Here is a 16619-nt window from a genome sequence, read left to right on the forward strand (position 1 = left end):
AATCACGGAAGGTAACAGACAAAAAAAATAAGTAAAGAAACATAAAATACATATTGCTCGGATACCTAGGTACCATACTAAGTACCTATATCTGTAAGTATTGGTAAAATATTAGCAAAATTTTGTTTTCTTTTCCAAATGAAGTCAAATGTTTATTTGATTAACTTCATGCAGCCGCTGTGCTTCGAAGCAGCGGTTAAGACGAAACAGGAGCTGAGCTAAAAGTCCATTTTGAGATTTCAAGCTGAATATACCCGTCGCTCTGACGGGGCGTAACGTAACCGTATGTAAATGATTATGAAATTATCTGTGTCGGACCGTTTTGCTTTTTTGGCTAATTGATATCAGTTTTGAATACCACGCCTCTCATTGCGGCATAGTCAATTAGGCCATTTTGGCCATTTTCGAAGGGCTCTAGCGCCTTAAAAAACAAAAATATTAAAAAAACAACAAATACACAATAAATAAACAAGATAAAGATAAACATAATCATCTCTATTCATCGTAACGTTTCGAGCAACTCAAGACTCAGATGAGAATTACGTTTATGGATAGTTAGTGCAACAAAAAATGCCCACATCCGGGCTTAAAGTGGTTCAAATTACGACGATTGGGAGTCTCTCCACTTCAATTGTTAGAGCCAGATTATTCCGACTAATATACAAATACGGACTTGATATGATGAAGAGATCAATTAAGAAAAGTTAAGGCGTCACATGTAAGTGGCTAAGTACTTGTCCATGTTCGAATGTATTAACCGTTGGTCCTTAAATAAATAAATAATCATTTAGGAATTTACTGTATTAGGACCATCTATTGTGTTGCTTAAGCGGTTAAAGTGCTCTTTTTCCTACCGCTCCATCAGCAGAAAAGTCAGACCAATTGATCTCTGACGTTCCTTTCATATTAACTCTCATAAGTTTAACGCTTCCGGCATTCGGCATGTCTGCCGAATGCCGGACGACTTGTGGGCCAAGTTAACCACAGAGTGGGAGCCCCATGAGTCTAACCGGGGAGCCGGCAGGCCTCGTCGGCGATGGCGGGATAACTTGGACTCTTTCTTGAGAGGCTGGCCAGATATTGCACTAAATAGAGATGAGTGGAGAAAGAGGGGGGAGGCCTTTGCCCAGCAGTGGGACACAGTGGGCTCTGAATAAATAAGTTTAACGCTTTACCGCCGGCTATGCAGATCAATTTTAGCACTCAGTTTGTTTAGCAAAGTTTGCTCTTACTGTCGATTGTCCACGCATTGCGAGCTTACAAAGTATGCCGGATCCTCTAGGGCTTACAATATACAAGCCACAACTCATATCGGTCAGTCAAGCAAGTTACTTCGACCATTTCCTTTCGCTTATCGCCAGTACTGTGCCATGCCAGTATGCCAGTTCAGTACGTACTTCGGACGCGCGAGTGACGCACGCGTAACACATTGGAATTCACGAACACTCCCGTCTATTGTTTTTCGACGCTTTAATTCAAGATATAGACGATCGTCTTTTGTCTCTGAATAAATTTGAATTGTCGGTTTCTATTGTAATGTGCGATTGGTGGAAATGTCGGCGCTATTGAAGAACGTTACGAACTGCATTTGGCACGCGTTCGATTCTTTGCAGAATAAGGATGTGGTGCATAAGTCGAAGCTGAAGGTGAGCCGTTTGTTTATGTTAAAGTTATGTTTACATGCATATTCTGATGTTATTTGCTATTATTAGGCTTACATATCTATGACACTAGAGAAATGAGATAAGATTGTGTTGAATTTGGTTTCAAAGATAATATTTATTTGTTTTGTTGTATTGGTGCAAAATGTTTGTGTTTAGTTTTGTCAACAATAAGTAGATACTGAGATATACAAACTTTCGTTTACAATTTAGCGCCGATTTAGCGTTTATATAAGTTGTACCTTCATTAATAGGTAATTCCAAAATTAAATATTTACGTAGAAAAGCCGCGCTTTTAGAAAAGCCACTGCATACGGAATTGCATATGGTTTTCTTTTCTCAATTGTGTCGTCCACTGAGAAAAGAACTACTGTCTCATTTGGCATGACCCCCCCCCCCTTCCGTCTGTTACTGAGACGTAATATGTGGATGGCCCCAAATTCGAAAAATCTCATAGGTAGCGGAAATTAAAAGCATTATGCAACAACTCTTCATCAAATGCGAAATATCCACAAAAGTCACGCAAACAACAGACATTCTTCCATTAACGAGGTCAATTGGGGTGTAAAGGTGAGTGGTAGACATGGTGAGTGGTGACGTCATAATGTCACTCCAGGCTGAGGGAAGGGTTGGCTTTTAGGTCAGACTTCATGATCCATTTACTTAGTGCTATGAGTCGGCGTCTTAGTACCAATACCTACCTAATCGTACAATAAAAGTTAGTTTTTCTGTTTATTTAATCCATCCTACTTAGTATATACTTACACTTACCTACACGGTTTTAGATTCCAGACAATTTTAACAAACCTGTTTTGATTGTCAATCTGACATTTCTGTGCTCATAGACTCCGACCACGATAACTTTGCACTGACTTGGCACTTGGCAGTGACAATGCATACAACTACATGTCCCATGGGAGTGCCATACTTGACGTAGTAAACACCTACTTGGCAGGAAATCTTGGCGTGGTCCGACTCTGTCTGTGAAATTTTGGACCTAATTCAATTTCTAGGCATTTTAACCTTTTCTTATAATAAAATGGAGATACCTAAGTACCTGAAACAAACATACCAAATACCAACAAACATCCAAACAACCAAAATATTAGGTGGATGAGCTATCTGTATGGTGGCGAAGCCTGCGCTGTGGATCTGAAGGTACCTATACTGTTAATATAAGGTTTTTTTTTGGTCAATAAATTTCTTTCCTTATTAAAAACAAGTGCGAGTCGGACTCGCGCACGAAGGGTTCCGTACCATAATGCAAAAAAAAACAAAAATAAAGCAAAAAAAAAACGGTCACCCAACCAAGTACTGACCACTCCCGACGTTGCTTAACTTTGGTCAAAAATCACATTTGTTGTATGGGAGCCCCATTTAAATCTTTATTTTATTCTGTTTTTAGTATTTGTTGTTATAGCGGCAACAGAAATACATCATCTGTGAAAATTTCAACTGTCTAGCTATCACGGTTCGTGAGATACAGCCTGGTGACAGACGGACGGACGGACAGCGAAGTCTTAGTAATAGGGTCCCGTTTTACCCTTTGGGTACGGAACCCTAAAAAACAACAACAAACTGGAGTGTCTGATTTTGAACGGACAACTTATCCATCTTTGGACACCAAATGTTCACACTTTATAAGGTATTTGCGGGTAATTTTAAATGGTATTACCATCTTATTGAAATTGTACATAAACCGACAGATAAATACGCATAATTGGCCCAATTTCCATATCGGTCGAGAAATGTACATAAAAGTGCTAATTGACCAAAATTACCTTTATTATCACATCGTCAGTACACAGTACTTTCACGAGAAGTATTCGCTATAAGCGCAAAAAGCTCAGTAGAGCTTTTAAAGCCCGTGTGAGCATAAAAGTACCGTTGCACCTCTTACAATGTTCTTATGCACAGTGCACACACTCAAGGAGTCTGTGCGGAAAGAGAAGAGTTGTGGAATGTATGGGGCCCAATACATTCTACGACTCTTCTCTTTCCGAACAGACTATCTACGTTAGTATAGGTAGTTCAGTAAAAGCCCTCTCTTTGAATTGCACTCTTAAGGCCCATTTAGATGGTGCGAGAACTCGCATGCGAGTTTCATTATATTGCGGTATATGATTGGTCGGCTGAATCGGATGTAACCAATAGTTCTCAATGTAACTAAAATCGCATACGAGTTCGGGCGCCGTATAAATCAGCCCTTAAGGGGTCATCCATTAATTACGTCACACGAATTTCTAGGTTTTTTGACCCCTCCCCCCTCCTTGTCACACTTGGTCACATTTGGCAAACCTCTCCCCCCTAGTGTGACGTCACATTTTTTCTACGAAATCGCCAAATCGAATTAAGTTAATACCTATTATTAATAATATTTTATCAAAATATTTTTGACGATATAAATATTAGTAATTTTATAACCCAAAACTGCTTAGGAAAGAACATTAAACGAATAAAAACGATTATCGTTTTAAAAACTTGTTATTTAAATGTACAGCGAATAAAATAATTTAAATAAATTTTCGGTTACTGATGAAGTTAAAGTGACGTCACAAAGTTTGTGTCTCCCCCCTCCCCCATGTCACAATATGTCACATTTTCTTGACCCCTCCCTCCCCCTAAACGTGTGATGTAATTAATGGATGACCCCTAAGTGTGAGATTGTATGAAGCTAGAATAGCTAGATGGATATGAAATGTATCGATTACAGGATCAACTAGGAAAATGGAAGAGCAATTTATATCACCGCAACGTAGGCATAGGTACTACACCGATGTCCTGATATAATAGTTTTGGCGTGTACCTACCTAACATTTTATTTGATTTCCGATTGAGCTGAAAATTTGCATACGGTATGTAAGTCGGGTGATAATGCAATATTATGTCACCATCGAGCTGATCTGATGATGGAGACAGGAGGTGGCCAAAGGAACTCTGTGATAAAACAACGCACCCTAATTGTGTTTGGGGTTTTTGGAATTGTTTCGATGAGTAATTAGTCGCCTGTGGTAAGAAAAGTACAGTCAGCTATAAATGCTTGTACCAAAACATTTTTTTTAAAGAAAATCTTAGTAATTTAACTTCTAAGAGAAAGGAAACTACGTACAATATCGCTGTCTTGTAATTGTTAGCGCATAACGAATTAATTATCAACATATTAATAAGAAATCACGTCCGCTAATAAGGCTCGCTCGCTAAAAGTCAGGGTATAAATTACAATGGAAATGTCGCAAGGCGTCGGTCGCACCGGTCGTTGCCGTGTATGGCGGTACCACATTCCCGTGCGACGTCAACTCTGTAGGGTTGTCTACTAACCCCCTTATTCATAAACGTTTACTAAAGTTGACAAGCCGATAATAATCGTTTGTCCCTTTCCATCATACCAATACGTCGGAAAGGGACAAACGATTTTTATCGGCCTGTCACTTTAGAAAACGTTTATGAATAAGGGGTTAAGTATTTTCATTTAGGACCGTATCATCTTTTATTAATTCTCAGTTGTAATACGTCAAACGGATAGAAATGATAGAATTGAACCATGAGAAGTCTGCAACGATTTTGATAGCACACGCAGTGCAAGTGTTATTTTGAACATCAAACTTCTGTGAAATTATGACGTACCTAGGTATAAATGACACTTGCAAACGTGTGCCATCAAAATCTTTGCAGACGTCTCTTGGTCTAACTTTATCAATGTTTTAAAATTTTCGCATTGTTCTTTCACCATGACACAGAATAAATAATAGTACAAGGTATAGCTCTACTATGAGTTCCGTGAATGACAGTGAGAAGTGAAGATAGTGAGAAAGTTAAGGAAAATGTATGGAGTAATTGTACAGTGCCTCTACCGGTCACGTAAAGAACTAAAAATTTCAATTTGTACCATGAGTTACAAACGTTTTTACGCGAGTTTTCCATACTTGCCTAACTTCACACCTAAAACGCTCTCTTTCTAATTATATAATGAAAACTGAGCCAGAATTATTCTGCGTAAATACTTTACGCGAGTAAACGTGACAGATGTTATGGAAAAATACGTGACATTTCTGTCAACTTGTAAACACAACAAATACGCAGATTTTTCACGAATATCAATGCAATTTTCAACGTAATATGTATAAATTTATAACAGTATGTGAACTTCAAGCAAAACTTTAAGGGATAAATCAATTAATAGTTCGATAAAAGGCTGATTTAGTACAAAGGTAATGAGTTATACTTGACATCATATTTTCCTATTTCTACTGCTACATTTGCGAAAATCACATTGCTTAAGAGCAGTTTTTGGTTTTAGGCAAGAAGCTGATTGAAAACAACATTTCCATGAAAACCCGGATTGCATCATGTATGCATGTAGAAGTTACATATGTATTAAGAATTAAGGCTCAATACAAGGAGCGGTACATAGACATGTTCTGTTCTTGTTGCTGGGTGCACATAACACATAGTAAGAATAAGACATACCGCAAGACCTATTATAATATTTACACAAGAATTGCTTAATAAAATACGATTAAGCATTATTATCTTAAATAAAATAAAACATACAAATGTTCTGTGGGTTTATTTATTTTTCTTTACTAAGTATTATTTTATTTTCCGTTGTTCAAATTATTGTGTTTGGTACCTAGGTAATCGTTTTTCATGTCAACTTGGTAACAGGAAATATAAAACTTTCTTCAAAAACTTTTGCTGGTGATTCTGAATCTGAAAATTTAAATAAGATTTAAACACATTTATTGCCAAAAACCCGCTGCGTGGGTTCATTTTGTATTGGAAATGGGGCGCTTGGCACTGAAATATACTCGAGATCATATAGGTACTATAAAATTAAAATCGCTATTAAGGTCATACGTAGGGTCTGTGCGGAAAGAGAAGAGTCGTAGGTATAATGTATGGGCTCCCCTAAATTTCACGACTTTTCTCTTTCCGGACACTCTATTAGATAATGTTACTTAGCAGTAGGAGACGGCCGCTGTCATGATGCGGACTGAAGCGGACCGATACGTGACCGTGACTGATACGTACCTATTTTAATATTTTGAGATTTCTTCTCATGTGTGTATTATTTTCATCATAGGTAATAAATATGTAGCCAAAAGTAGCCTGTATAATCGCGCCGTATACTTTGCTTCCTATTTTTTAACACGCAATGTCATAATTTTAACTCGATTATTAATGATGTTTACGTAATTATCATATTTTGCAATTTTTGTCTTGAATACAATTATATTTTAATTTATACATTGTTTACTAACATTGATGTGTTTATTATTTTCGTAACTATGGCAACGTCAAATCTTAAAAAAATTGTAGAATGAAGGTTGAGTCAGTAACAAAGTGACAAAACTGGTCTTAGAGCATTTAATAACTGGAGTGGCCATTGAGTGCTTACTGTTAGGATTTAGGATTAGGGTTCCAAGCAGGAAAGAAAAGCTTGTTTTAACACCATATTGGTAATGTTTATTAATCTCAAGCAAGACTACATAGTAATGGCGTCTCATACGAGAAGAAAGAACACCTACATTTGTTTTATATTGACAACCGAATAAATCAAATATCATAGTCGTAGTAGTCTCGTAGGTATACTCTTTATTTTTTTCCTGACATTATTACTTACCCCTCTGCCGAAAAACTTGCACAATTGGGTAGGTAAAGTTTTTTGAAGATAGGCAAATTATATTTTTTTCCGATAGTATTCATTATAGCGATTACGGAAATGCAGCTCTTTTATTTTTATTTCATTTTATTGATTAAATATAATTTTTTAAATGATCGATATGACGTTTGTGAGGTGAAATGGCAGATGCGAGTAATTAATTCCTTTGCGCGTAGTAAATGGGACGAGATAGAAAAAAAAACGATGTCAACTGTCAGTGTCATTCTTGGAAAATAACATGAAAATAATGGTCGAACGAAACCTTTGTGTTTTCTTGTAATTGGATGTCGGTGTAATTTCTAGAATAAGTATTTTAATGTCCCTAGCATGATCAACACGGATATTTTGATAATGATAACGAGTGCTTTCGACTACTTGGCACTGCTTCTTGGAGAACATTTTCTTTAATGCCTTCACGACGACTTGGACTGCTACACGAGTCATTTTGGATCTCAGTATCAACACAATGGAGACGATCCCGGAAACGTTCGAATGGAAATAGAATATTACAGAGATGAACTCCAAGTGCTTTGTACCGTTTTGTAGGAAGGTACCGTTTTTTAGGAAGAACAGACATTACTTTCCAAATTCAGCGTATTTCAGCACAGCAAAGTGTTTAACAGCAATTCGGTGGCAAGCTTTGAAGATATATTGGCCAAAATGGTAACTTATACGTTTGTGAGAACTATATAAACGTGATTGTTGTATTGTACATACATAATGATTAAGATTGTAATAGTCTTATAACTAGGTCGTTATTGGCTGTTATATATCGGCTCGGCAAGGTGTTCACAATATCTGAACACGCACTCTAACGCCCTGATAATAGAGGCGTGTTCAGATATTCATGAGCACCCTAGCTGCACCAATATATCTGATGGCGACTGTACTTTAGAAAACTTACAAAATAATATAATATAAATCCAGTAAATTTCGTTTCGTTTTATTACAACAATACCTAGGATCATGCTGTGAGGCGTACCCTTGAAGAGAGTTGAGAGGTTCAAATATGGTCAATATGGATAAGTATGTCTGTTGGATAAGTGTGCTTCACATTAGGGCCTTCACATAATGATTAGTGTTGATTGCGAGTTTAATACATTTGCCACTAAACACCAGTAGCAAGTGTATCAACTCGCAAAAATTGTAGGTACATTTTTGCTTCCATTGAGGTATACATTAATAAGCACTATTCTCAAATTATGTGAGGAAATAAAACGAATTCAATTTAGTAAAGCCGATTTAATAGGGGTAAAGTGATGCGAATACAATTAAAAAAACAACGCATATTCTTAGTTTATATTAAATGTAGATGGCTTTTTATAGATGGTCAAGCAAATCTTGTCAGTAGAAAAAGGCGCGAAATTCAAATTTTCTATTAGACGATATCCCTTCGCGCCTACATTTTTCAAACTTGCCGCCTTTTTCTACTGACAAGATCTGCTTGACCAACTATAGTTTTCGCTTGGTCACAGAAATACGCTAAAAAACCACTTTCAGAGGTGTTTCTTGCGTTTTGGCTGTCCTTCCACAGCATGAGCATGTCGTAAGTCCTGTTGTATTTGTCCCTGGACTTAGCAGAAAGCTAGTTATTCATTATTAAGTTTGCTTCTGCTTTCAAATGAGGCGGTGTGCTGTGCCGTCTATTCCATGTCGTTTTCATTCATCACTTGAACTCAATTTGTTTATTCTCCTTCTTAGTCGTTATACTCTTTGCAGAGTGTCGTGGTCAACTGCTGACATCAGGCACAGATGTTGCTTGCCGTACGATTTTGTTTATAACGAGTATTAAAATAACAAGCGGTACCTTATTGAGTATTGCACAACGAATAAACTTTGCCGCCTTTTATTTGCATATTTTTTAAAATTATATTACCACAGATACTAAGCATACGGTACGCGCATGCGTCAATGCGCGCGCACCGCGCAGCGCCCTTTCGCGGTGCTAAAGCGGTATCCAGACGGGACTGATCAAATCGGTCGATTTGATCAGAAATGACATTGGCGTCAATCTCCAATTTTAGATTTATGGTGATATTAGAGCTCTTTATATTGAAAAAATGCCCCATAACGAAAATCCTAGCGTCAAAAATTGGTGTTCTTGCTTCCGCACCTAATTTTATCGTGAATATCGGTCATTATCGGCGGTTGAATTCGGCGAGCCAAATTGGCGTTTGCGTCCGCACGTCCCGATTCGATCGGGCAATTTAATCAGATTGGAGTAAAAATTGACTAATCTGGATACGCCTTAAGCAACATCGAGTTCATGATAATTTGACATATTTGTAAGGTTTAACGAATGGTTTCCGTTGGCTAAATGCAACTTTTCCTTGGTCTATTATTAATTTATATGCAATTCCATATAAATTAATAATAGATTTTTAGTATAAATTTCATAAAACTTAACCCAAATAATTTGTACATTTTCAAGTCAAAGATAAAGACATGTTGGTTTTAAAATTTTAATAAGTATAGACAGGGCCGGATTAAGGATGTCGGGGCCCCTAGGCAGTGCGAAGCTCGGGGTCCCCTACAGTCAATTCTGCACACAGCACATTCAGTACAGGGAAATAAAATATTGCGTTTTTAATTTCAATCTTCAGGCGTCGGCCGAGCCGATCCAAATCGAACGATGTCTTTTTCGCTCTTATTGCGTGGACATAAAGCTTTATTCTATCGGTTTTTGCCGATTCCGCGTCGCGTCAAGTGTAGGGAGAGCCCTTTAGGCTTAAGGCCAATTCCCAGTGGAATACCAAAGATGAGAGCTTCAGCGTCACTTTCTTATCTACCTCTAATGGCCAATTTTAAGCGAGGCAGATACATAATCAATTCAAGAGCCAAAAATAAACGCAAGCGTAGCGAGCGCGAAAATTTTTGACAATATCGCAAATTGTGAAACCGTGTTAAAAGGCCGGGTATCGATCTTCATCTGGGCCTAAAAGTCCGAAGTGCCCCAGTGAGGCGAGCTTTCATGCGAAGTCAAAGCCGTGCTTCATCAGGCTTCAGGATAAATAGTTCAGCACAGACACGAACCAATGTCCTTTGTATGAAAAAGTGAGACCGCAGGCCGAGCTTGGCGCAGCGACGCCAAAGGCTAAGCTGAAGTAGAGGAGATGTGGAACACAATAAAGAAAACCTCTATTATTACAACTTTACAACAGGTACCTACGCAGAATGCGCCTCGTAAAATTTTACGTATTGCTTCAATTTTATTACAGTATTTCATTAATTTAAAGAATGGATCGAAAAAAAAACAATAACAAAGCATATTCATTATTATAACATAAAAAAATTAACTCATGAATTCTGAGCCTTTTGAGAATTATATTTGGTGCGCGCTGAGCCGCCGGGGCCCCCTAGCCGAGGCGGGGCCCCCAAGCCGAGGCGGGCCCCTAGGCTGTTGCCTACTTTGACTTAGGGTTAATCCGGCCCTGAGTATAGACCATAACATTGTCATGATCTTGTAACATTGTTAAAATAAGAGTCTCCCATTTTTATTTTATCGCATTTTCTATAAAATGTCTTTAGTTTCTCGGGATATCTTGGTCCTAATACGATTGTTCTTTTTTATGGAAATAATTATATCATTCACATTCACAAGATGCTCGAGGCTTAGCCCAATAACACTGCACGGAAGTATGTGATGGCTCAATGGTTCTAATTAGCCATCAGTATAATACCGCCAATGAATGTTTACATCCACCTGAAAAGAAGAACAACACTCATGAAATGAGAATAACCACGCAAAACTAAGCTCAGATGGCTGAAATTGTTAAAAAAATTATACCGATTTCTTGTTTACGAACTTAACAGTTCATGGCAATCCGATAATAAAAATCAAAACACAAGTTTTATATACCTATGTATTTCACGGATACGTACTCCTGTACGGCCATTGCTCCTCTAATTCAGCGGCATTGTGCTTATCACTGTTATGATAATAATTTCAAATTTGTAGAATCTGCTCGCAATCTCGCATGAACTCGCTTATTGTTATTTTTTCTTGCAAAACTCAGTCCAAGGGTCAGCGCAGGGGTCGTCGTGTAGGGGTGGGGAAGAAAACGTTGTCCAATATGCAGTGCCAAGTTGTCGAATGTAAATTCAATCTTTGTCCAAATACGCGCAGATGTCGCGGGGAATCAGAAGTCCGTGGGTCGTGCTGAGGTCGTCGAAAATCTCAATGATAACATTAATAGCATTTCGCAAGGTAACAGAAAATGAGGCTTGTCCGTTATTTTTCGGCAATGACAGCTAAGTGACACTGACAGTTGACATCGTTTTTTTTTCTATCTCGCCCCATTTACTACGCGCAAAGGAATTACTAGGATCTGCCATTCCACCTCACAAACGTCATATCGATCATTTAAAAAAATATATTTAATCAATAAAATGAAATAAAATTAAAAGAGCTGCATTTCCGTGATCGTTATAATGAATACTATCAAAAAAATAAATAATTTGCCTATCTTCAAAAAACTTTACCTACCCAATTGTGCAAACTTTTGTATGGACTGACATGGCTATTTGTACGTTACGTACAAATCATGTAGAAATAGCAATACATTTGACGTCCCCTCCCCCGCAAAAATCGGCAGACTGTTTTGTAAAGAAAATGACAGCGATGACATCTCCCTTCTAAATGCTCTTAGTGGATGGTAGAGGTAAGGAATACAATCTCCATGTAATTAATAATGAAAAAGTGTCCGTCAAAAACCTTAAGAGGGAAGTATACTACGTAATCGTCCATACAAAAAGAGAAAACGTTTTTCCACTTGTAAATACGAGTATCTTCCATTCCCCATGATTTTTAGTACGGTATTGATACAATGAAAAACTAGGTTTATGGGTTTTCTTTTTTTCGCTACTCTGGAGAGATTTAGAAAAATTATAATAGCTGACAGCGTGCCCAGTTTTTGCAAATATTCTCCCATAAAGGAGTTTTCTCATAAAGTCATAAAGGATTCTCCTTACCTCTACCCTCCATATTCACGGCTACCATCAGTATATGTAACATTACTTTCTGTGCATCTCATTTGCACTAATATGCGAGAGCGAGATGCATAGATAGTAAATTACGTAGACGTGAGAAAATGTGTCAATTTTCTTATTTAGTTCTTTAAGTGAGTCCTAGAGGCGCTGTATAAAACTCCGATATAACTCTTGCTCTGTTTTTTAGTATACTTAGAAAGGGACAGCATCGTTTGGAGTGGAGTGAAGTTAGGTACATAAGACCGTAAAGAAACGTAAAACGTGACTCACGGCACGTTTATTCACTGAAAGTAAGTGAAAAATACTCTGCCAACTGATAGTAGAGCTACAGAAGACTCACTCTCTAACAAAACGCGTCTGTTACGGTCAGCACAGATATGGCCACTAGGTGGCGACAGCGCCACGCGCGGCTTAAGGCAAACCCCAAAATTGGGGTCGAACGGATGTACTTTTAGCTACCTCTAGCAAAGCTTCGAAATCGCGGAGTGAAACACGCCTGCCATGAGCGGATTTTGAGGGGGGGGGGGTTGAGCGGATTTTGAGGCTAAGGGAATACATATTCACTGCCAAGAACAATGTTCATTTTGTACAGTCAAGTGTAAAAATATAGGAAGCGCTGGTGGCCTAGCGGTAAGAGCGTGCGACTTTCAATCCGGAGCCGAGGGTTCAAACCCCGGCTCGTACCAATGAGTTTTTCGGAACTTATGTACGAAATATCATTTGATATTTGCCAGTCGCTTTTCGGTGAAGGAAAACATCGTGAGGAAACCGGACTAATCCCAATAAGGCCTAGTTTCCCCTCTGGGTTGGAAGGTCAGATGGCAGTCGCTTTCGTAAAAACTAGTGCCTACGTCAAATCATGGGATTAGTTGTCAAGCGGACCCCAGGCTCCCATGAGCCGTGGCAAAATGCCGGGATAACGCCAGGAAGAAGGAGAAGTGTAAAAATATAGGTGCACTCATCATACACAAAAACATGTCCCGTAGATCGTGTCAGCGAATTAAGAACTATGGGACATATTTTTGAGTAAGTTGTATGCACCCATATTTTTATAATTGACTGTATTGGAAACGGGGCGCCACCGAACGTATAAAGCGAAAAAAGTTTAAAAAAAATCATAGTTTTCTCATTCTCATATATTATCTTAATTAGTTTACATACGTGTTTACTTCCGCTAAATATTTTTTTACAATTATTAAATGTTTGCACTAAGATTACCTACTTATGTATTTGCCTATGTATTACTTATGATTGTTGTATTAAATTATTGTTGTAGATTACCTACTTAAATAGTACAAATATCCGACCATGTAAGGGCATGTTGGAAACAGCACAGAACAGAACAAATAATGCGCATTTAGAGTAGTGTTTGGTTTGCATATATATGATAAATGTTAATTTAACTCGAACCGGATGTCTTGGCGCCTATGCCGCAAATTATTATGCCTTACGGCTCGATTCGGAAAATGAATTAGATTTCTACTAGACTTCAACAAGTTACGATATGGATAATTTAAAGATATTTGTAAGATAGGTATGACAAATTTGACGTTTCCGCGATTCTGGAGGTCCTCTTGAACGATTTCGACAAGCTATGACTTTTGATCCAAGTCACATCTAGTCGATATCTACCGTCGATCTAGTTGATCTCTAAATCGTCTCTAGATCTTGTGATTATCTCGAAATCCGAATAGGCCTATTAGACATTCCTAAAATACTGTAGATACAAGTATTACTTGTTTAATAAAGTCGTGCTTCAAACAAAAGGATAGATAGAGTCCTCTATTGCTATTAAATTGAAACGTAATGTAACGTAAATCAATGAAAAATAAATTCCTACTTCTTACACCTAAAAAGCCTTGCACGGTGGTATCCTGGTATCTAATACAAATGCATTTCCTTCCAATATATACCGCGTACGATGTATATTAATAACATTATCATCACTTTTAACACTGCAAGTTTGAAAAAAAAAACAGACAGTCAGTCATTATTACGCTGTCAGTAGACAAAAACAACCATCATTACGTAACCGTAGTCTCTACATTTTATTTCGTAACAAAAGTGTTTTGTGTTATTATAATTTAGTAACCAGACAACTCAACTCAACAACCCTAGTTTCTTTCCAAATGTCAAAAAACCTTCTTGTGTCAGCTTTCGCACAGCCGTCCAAAAATATTACTGATTAAATACCTATAATTGGACACGAGTGACACGACTATTATGAGATTTAAATCCAGTATCCGATTCAATTTTATCTCGTAATGTTGACAGATTCGTATCATAAGCACTTAAAGCTCGACGTGACATTTATGATTTAAAGTTTAAACAAATGAGGTCTGATAATTCGACATCGGCTGCAGTGGCTACTTACGGCGCGATTCGGGAAATGATTTAGAGATTCACTAGATATGAAATAGTAAAGATATGTGACGGTCCACGGCAAAAGGTATCATTGCCCCGGGTGAATATTGGAGCGGCGTTAATAATAGCGTAAACGCCAGCCGCCATAAGGTACCTTTTGCCGTGGAACGTCACATATCTTTATTATTTCATATCTAGTGAATTTCTAAATACTTTCCAGAATCGCGCCGTTAATATCAGGCAGTCCACGGGCTTGTTTGCCACCGTCGTGGTGAAAAAAAAATCCAATCCGTCAATAATGTAATACAGTTGAGTTGAATACATATACCTACTTGCCTATACCGCCAACACCTAGACCCTAGAAATTGAATGTCTAAGTACGAGTAGGTAGGTAAATAAAGCAGCTAGGTAACGTAAATTCTCTAAATACAAGTAGGCACATGTTATTGTATTGTACCTACATGTAAGTTTTATAGTTAGGTACCTAGTAATAGTAACCTAAGCACAAAACAGTAGCCAGTAACTGTGACTAAGTTTAGCACCTAGCAAAAAACTAGCATAAGTAACGAGCGTTGAAATATTCTATTTATGCTTGTAATGATTAATCCATAAACTTGTCTGGCTAAATGGTAAGTAAGGTCATACGACTCGCAATAAATGGAAACGTAACTAAATATAAGTAGATATATAGGTAGTTAATACGTAACTACTTAAATTGCTTAATGCAATATTAATTTCTTTTTTAGGATTAACCCTTACCCGTACCCAAAGGGTAAAAATGGGACCCTATTACTAAGACTCCACTGTCCGTCTGTCTGTCACCAGGCTTTATCTCATGAACCGTGATAGCTAGACAGTTGTAATTTTCACAGATGATGTCACTAGGTATTTCTGTTGCCGCTATAATAATAAATACTAAAAACAGAATATAATAAATATTTAAGTAGGGCGAGATACAACAAACGTGATTTTTTTGCCGTTTTTTGCGTAGGTTTGCGGAAACCTTCGTGTGCGGTTTTTTTTTGTATCGGATAACGTATTAATGATACAAACATTTGCCAAACAGTCGTATAAAACCTATTGAAAATGTTTTGTGTTTATATTTTCCTTAAAAACAATTTTGCCCGCAGGTACTGTATATTAAAAGACATAAACCTTAATAGGCCAAGCAATAAGAAGTTATAGAGGGAAATGCTAGGAACACAATTTTTGACTACGTAACTTTGTTTGGACTAGTTAGGAGGTGAACATATCAAAAGTCCCCGGCCGTAGCCCCGGTGCTGGGGGGTAGAGGGGGGAAAGAAGGTCTCATTTTTCGGTTTTTCACTTATATCTTGGAAATTTTGCATCTTAGCGACATGACTACTAAGACAAACCAAAAGCTGATAAAATTTGTTACAAGTTTTATTCAGTCAAGTTTTTCGATATCTTGAATAGTTTTTGAGATATCCGCTCTTGAAAGTTTATTTAGGGCTTTCAATTTTATCTTGATATCTACATTAGTGACGCTGCTAGATCGTGTTTGGTATCATTTTCGTATAAATCGGGGGTGCTGAATTCAGTTTTGGTATCACATTGACACCATTCCTAAGAAAAAACATATAAACTTTAAACAAATACCTTTTTTTTTTAATTCCTCTTCACGCTTAAACCGCTCAACCGATTTAATTGAAATTTGGTATACCGATATTTCGAGTCCCAAGACAGGACATAAGATACTTTTTATCTCAATAATCATCCTTTAAAGTTGTGAAATGGAGTATGGGGGGAATTCAACTTCGTCGACGAAACTGAATTCCTGAGGTTAATACTGCTCAAGGTAAGGTTTGAAGTCATGTTTGGTATCATTTTCATCTAAATCACAGATGTATTCCGTCCTAAATTTCATCTAAACCGGTTCAGCGGTTATTGACTCCCCATACAAACTTCCACCCCACTTTTCA

General features: G+C 37.6%; 1 protein-coding gene across 1 annotated transcript in view; it reads left to right on the top strand.

Annotated features, from left to right (window-relative positions):
* Positions 1-1460: 1460 nt before the first annotated feature.
* The window catches only part of LOC134670090 (differentially expressed in FDCP 6 homolog), a 36765-nt gene continuing 21606 nt past the window's right edge, over positions 1461-16619 (top strand). Inside the window, exon 1 of the mRNA XM_063527771.1 lies at positions 1461-1646. Within this exon, the coding sequence (XP_063383841.1) occupies positions 1554-1646 (93 nt within the window). The 5' untranslated portion in view covers positions 1461-1553. The remainder of the gene's footprint in view (positions 1647-16619) is intronic.

This window comes from Cydia fagiglandana, chromosome 13, assembly GCF_963556715.1.
Source record: "Cydia fagiglandana chromosome 13, ilCydFagi1.1, whole genome shotgun sequence".
Classification (NCBI taxonomy): Eukaryota; Metazoa; Arthropoda; class Insecta; order Lepidoptera; family Tortricidae; genus Cydia; species Cydia fagiglandana.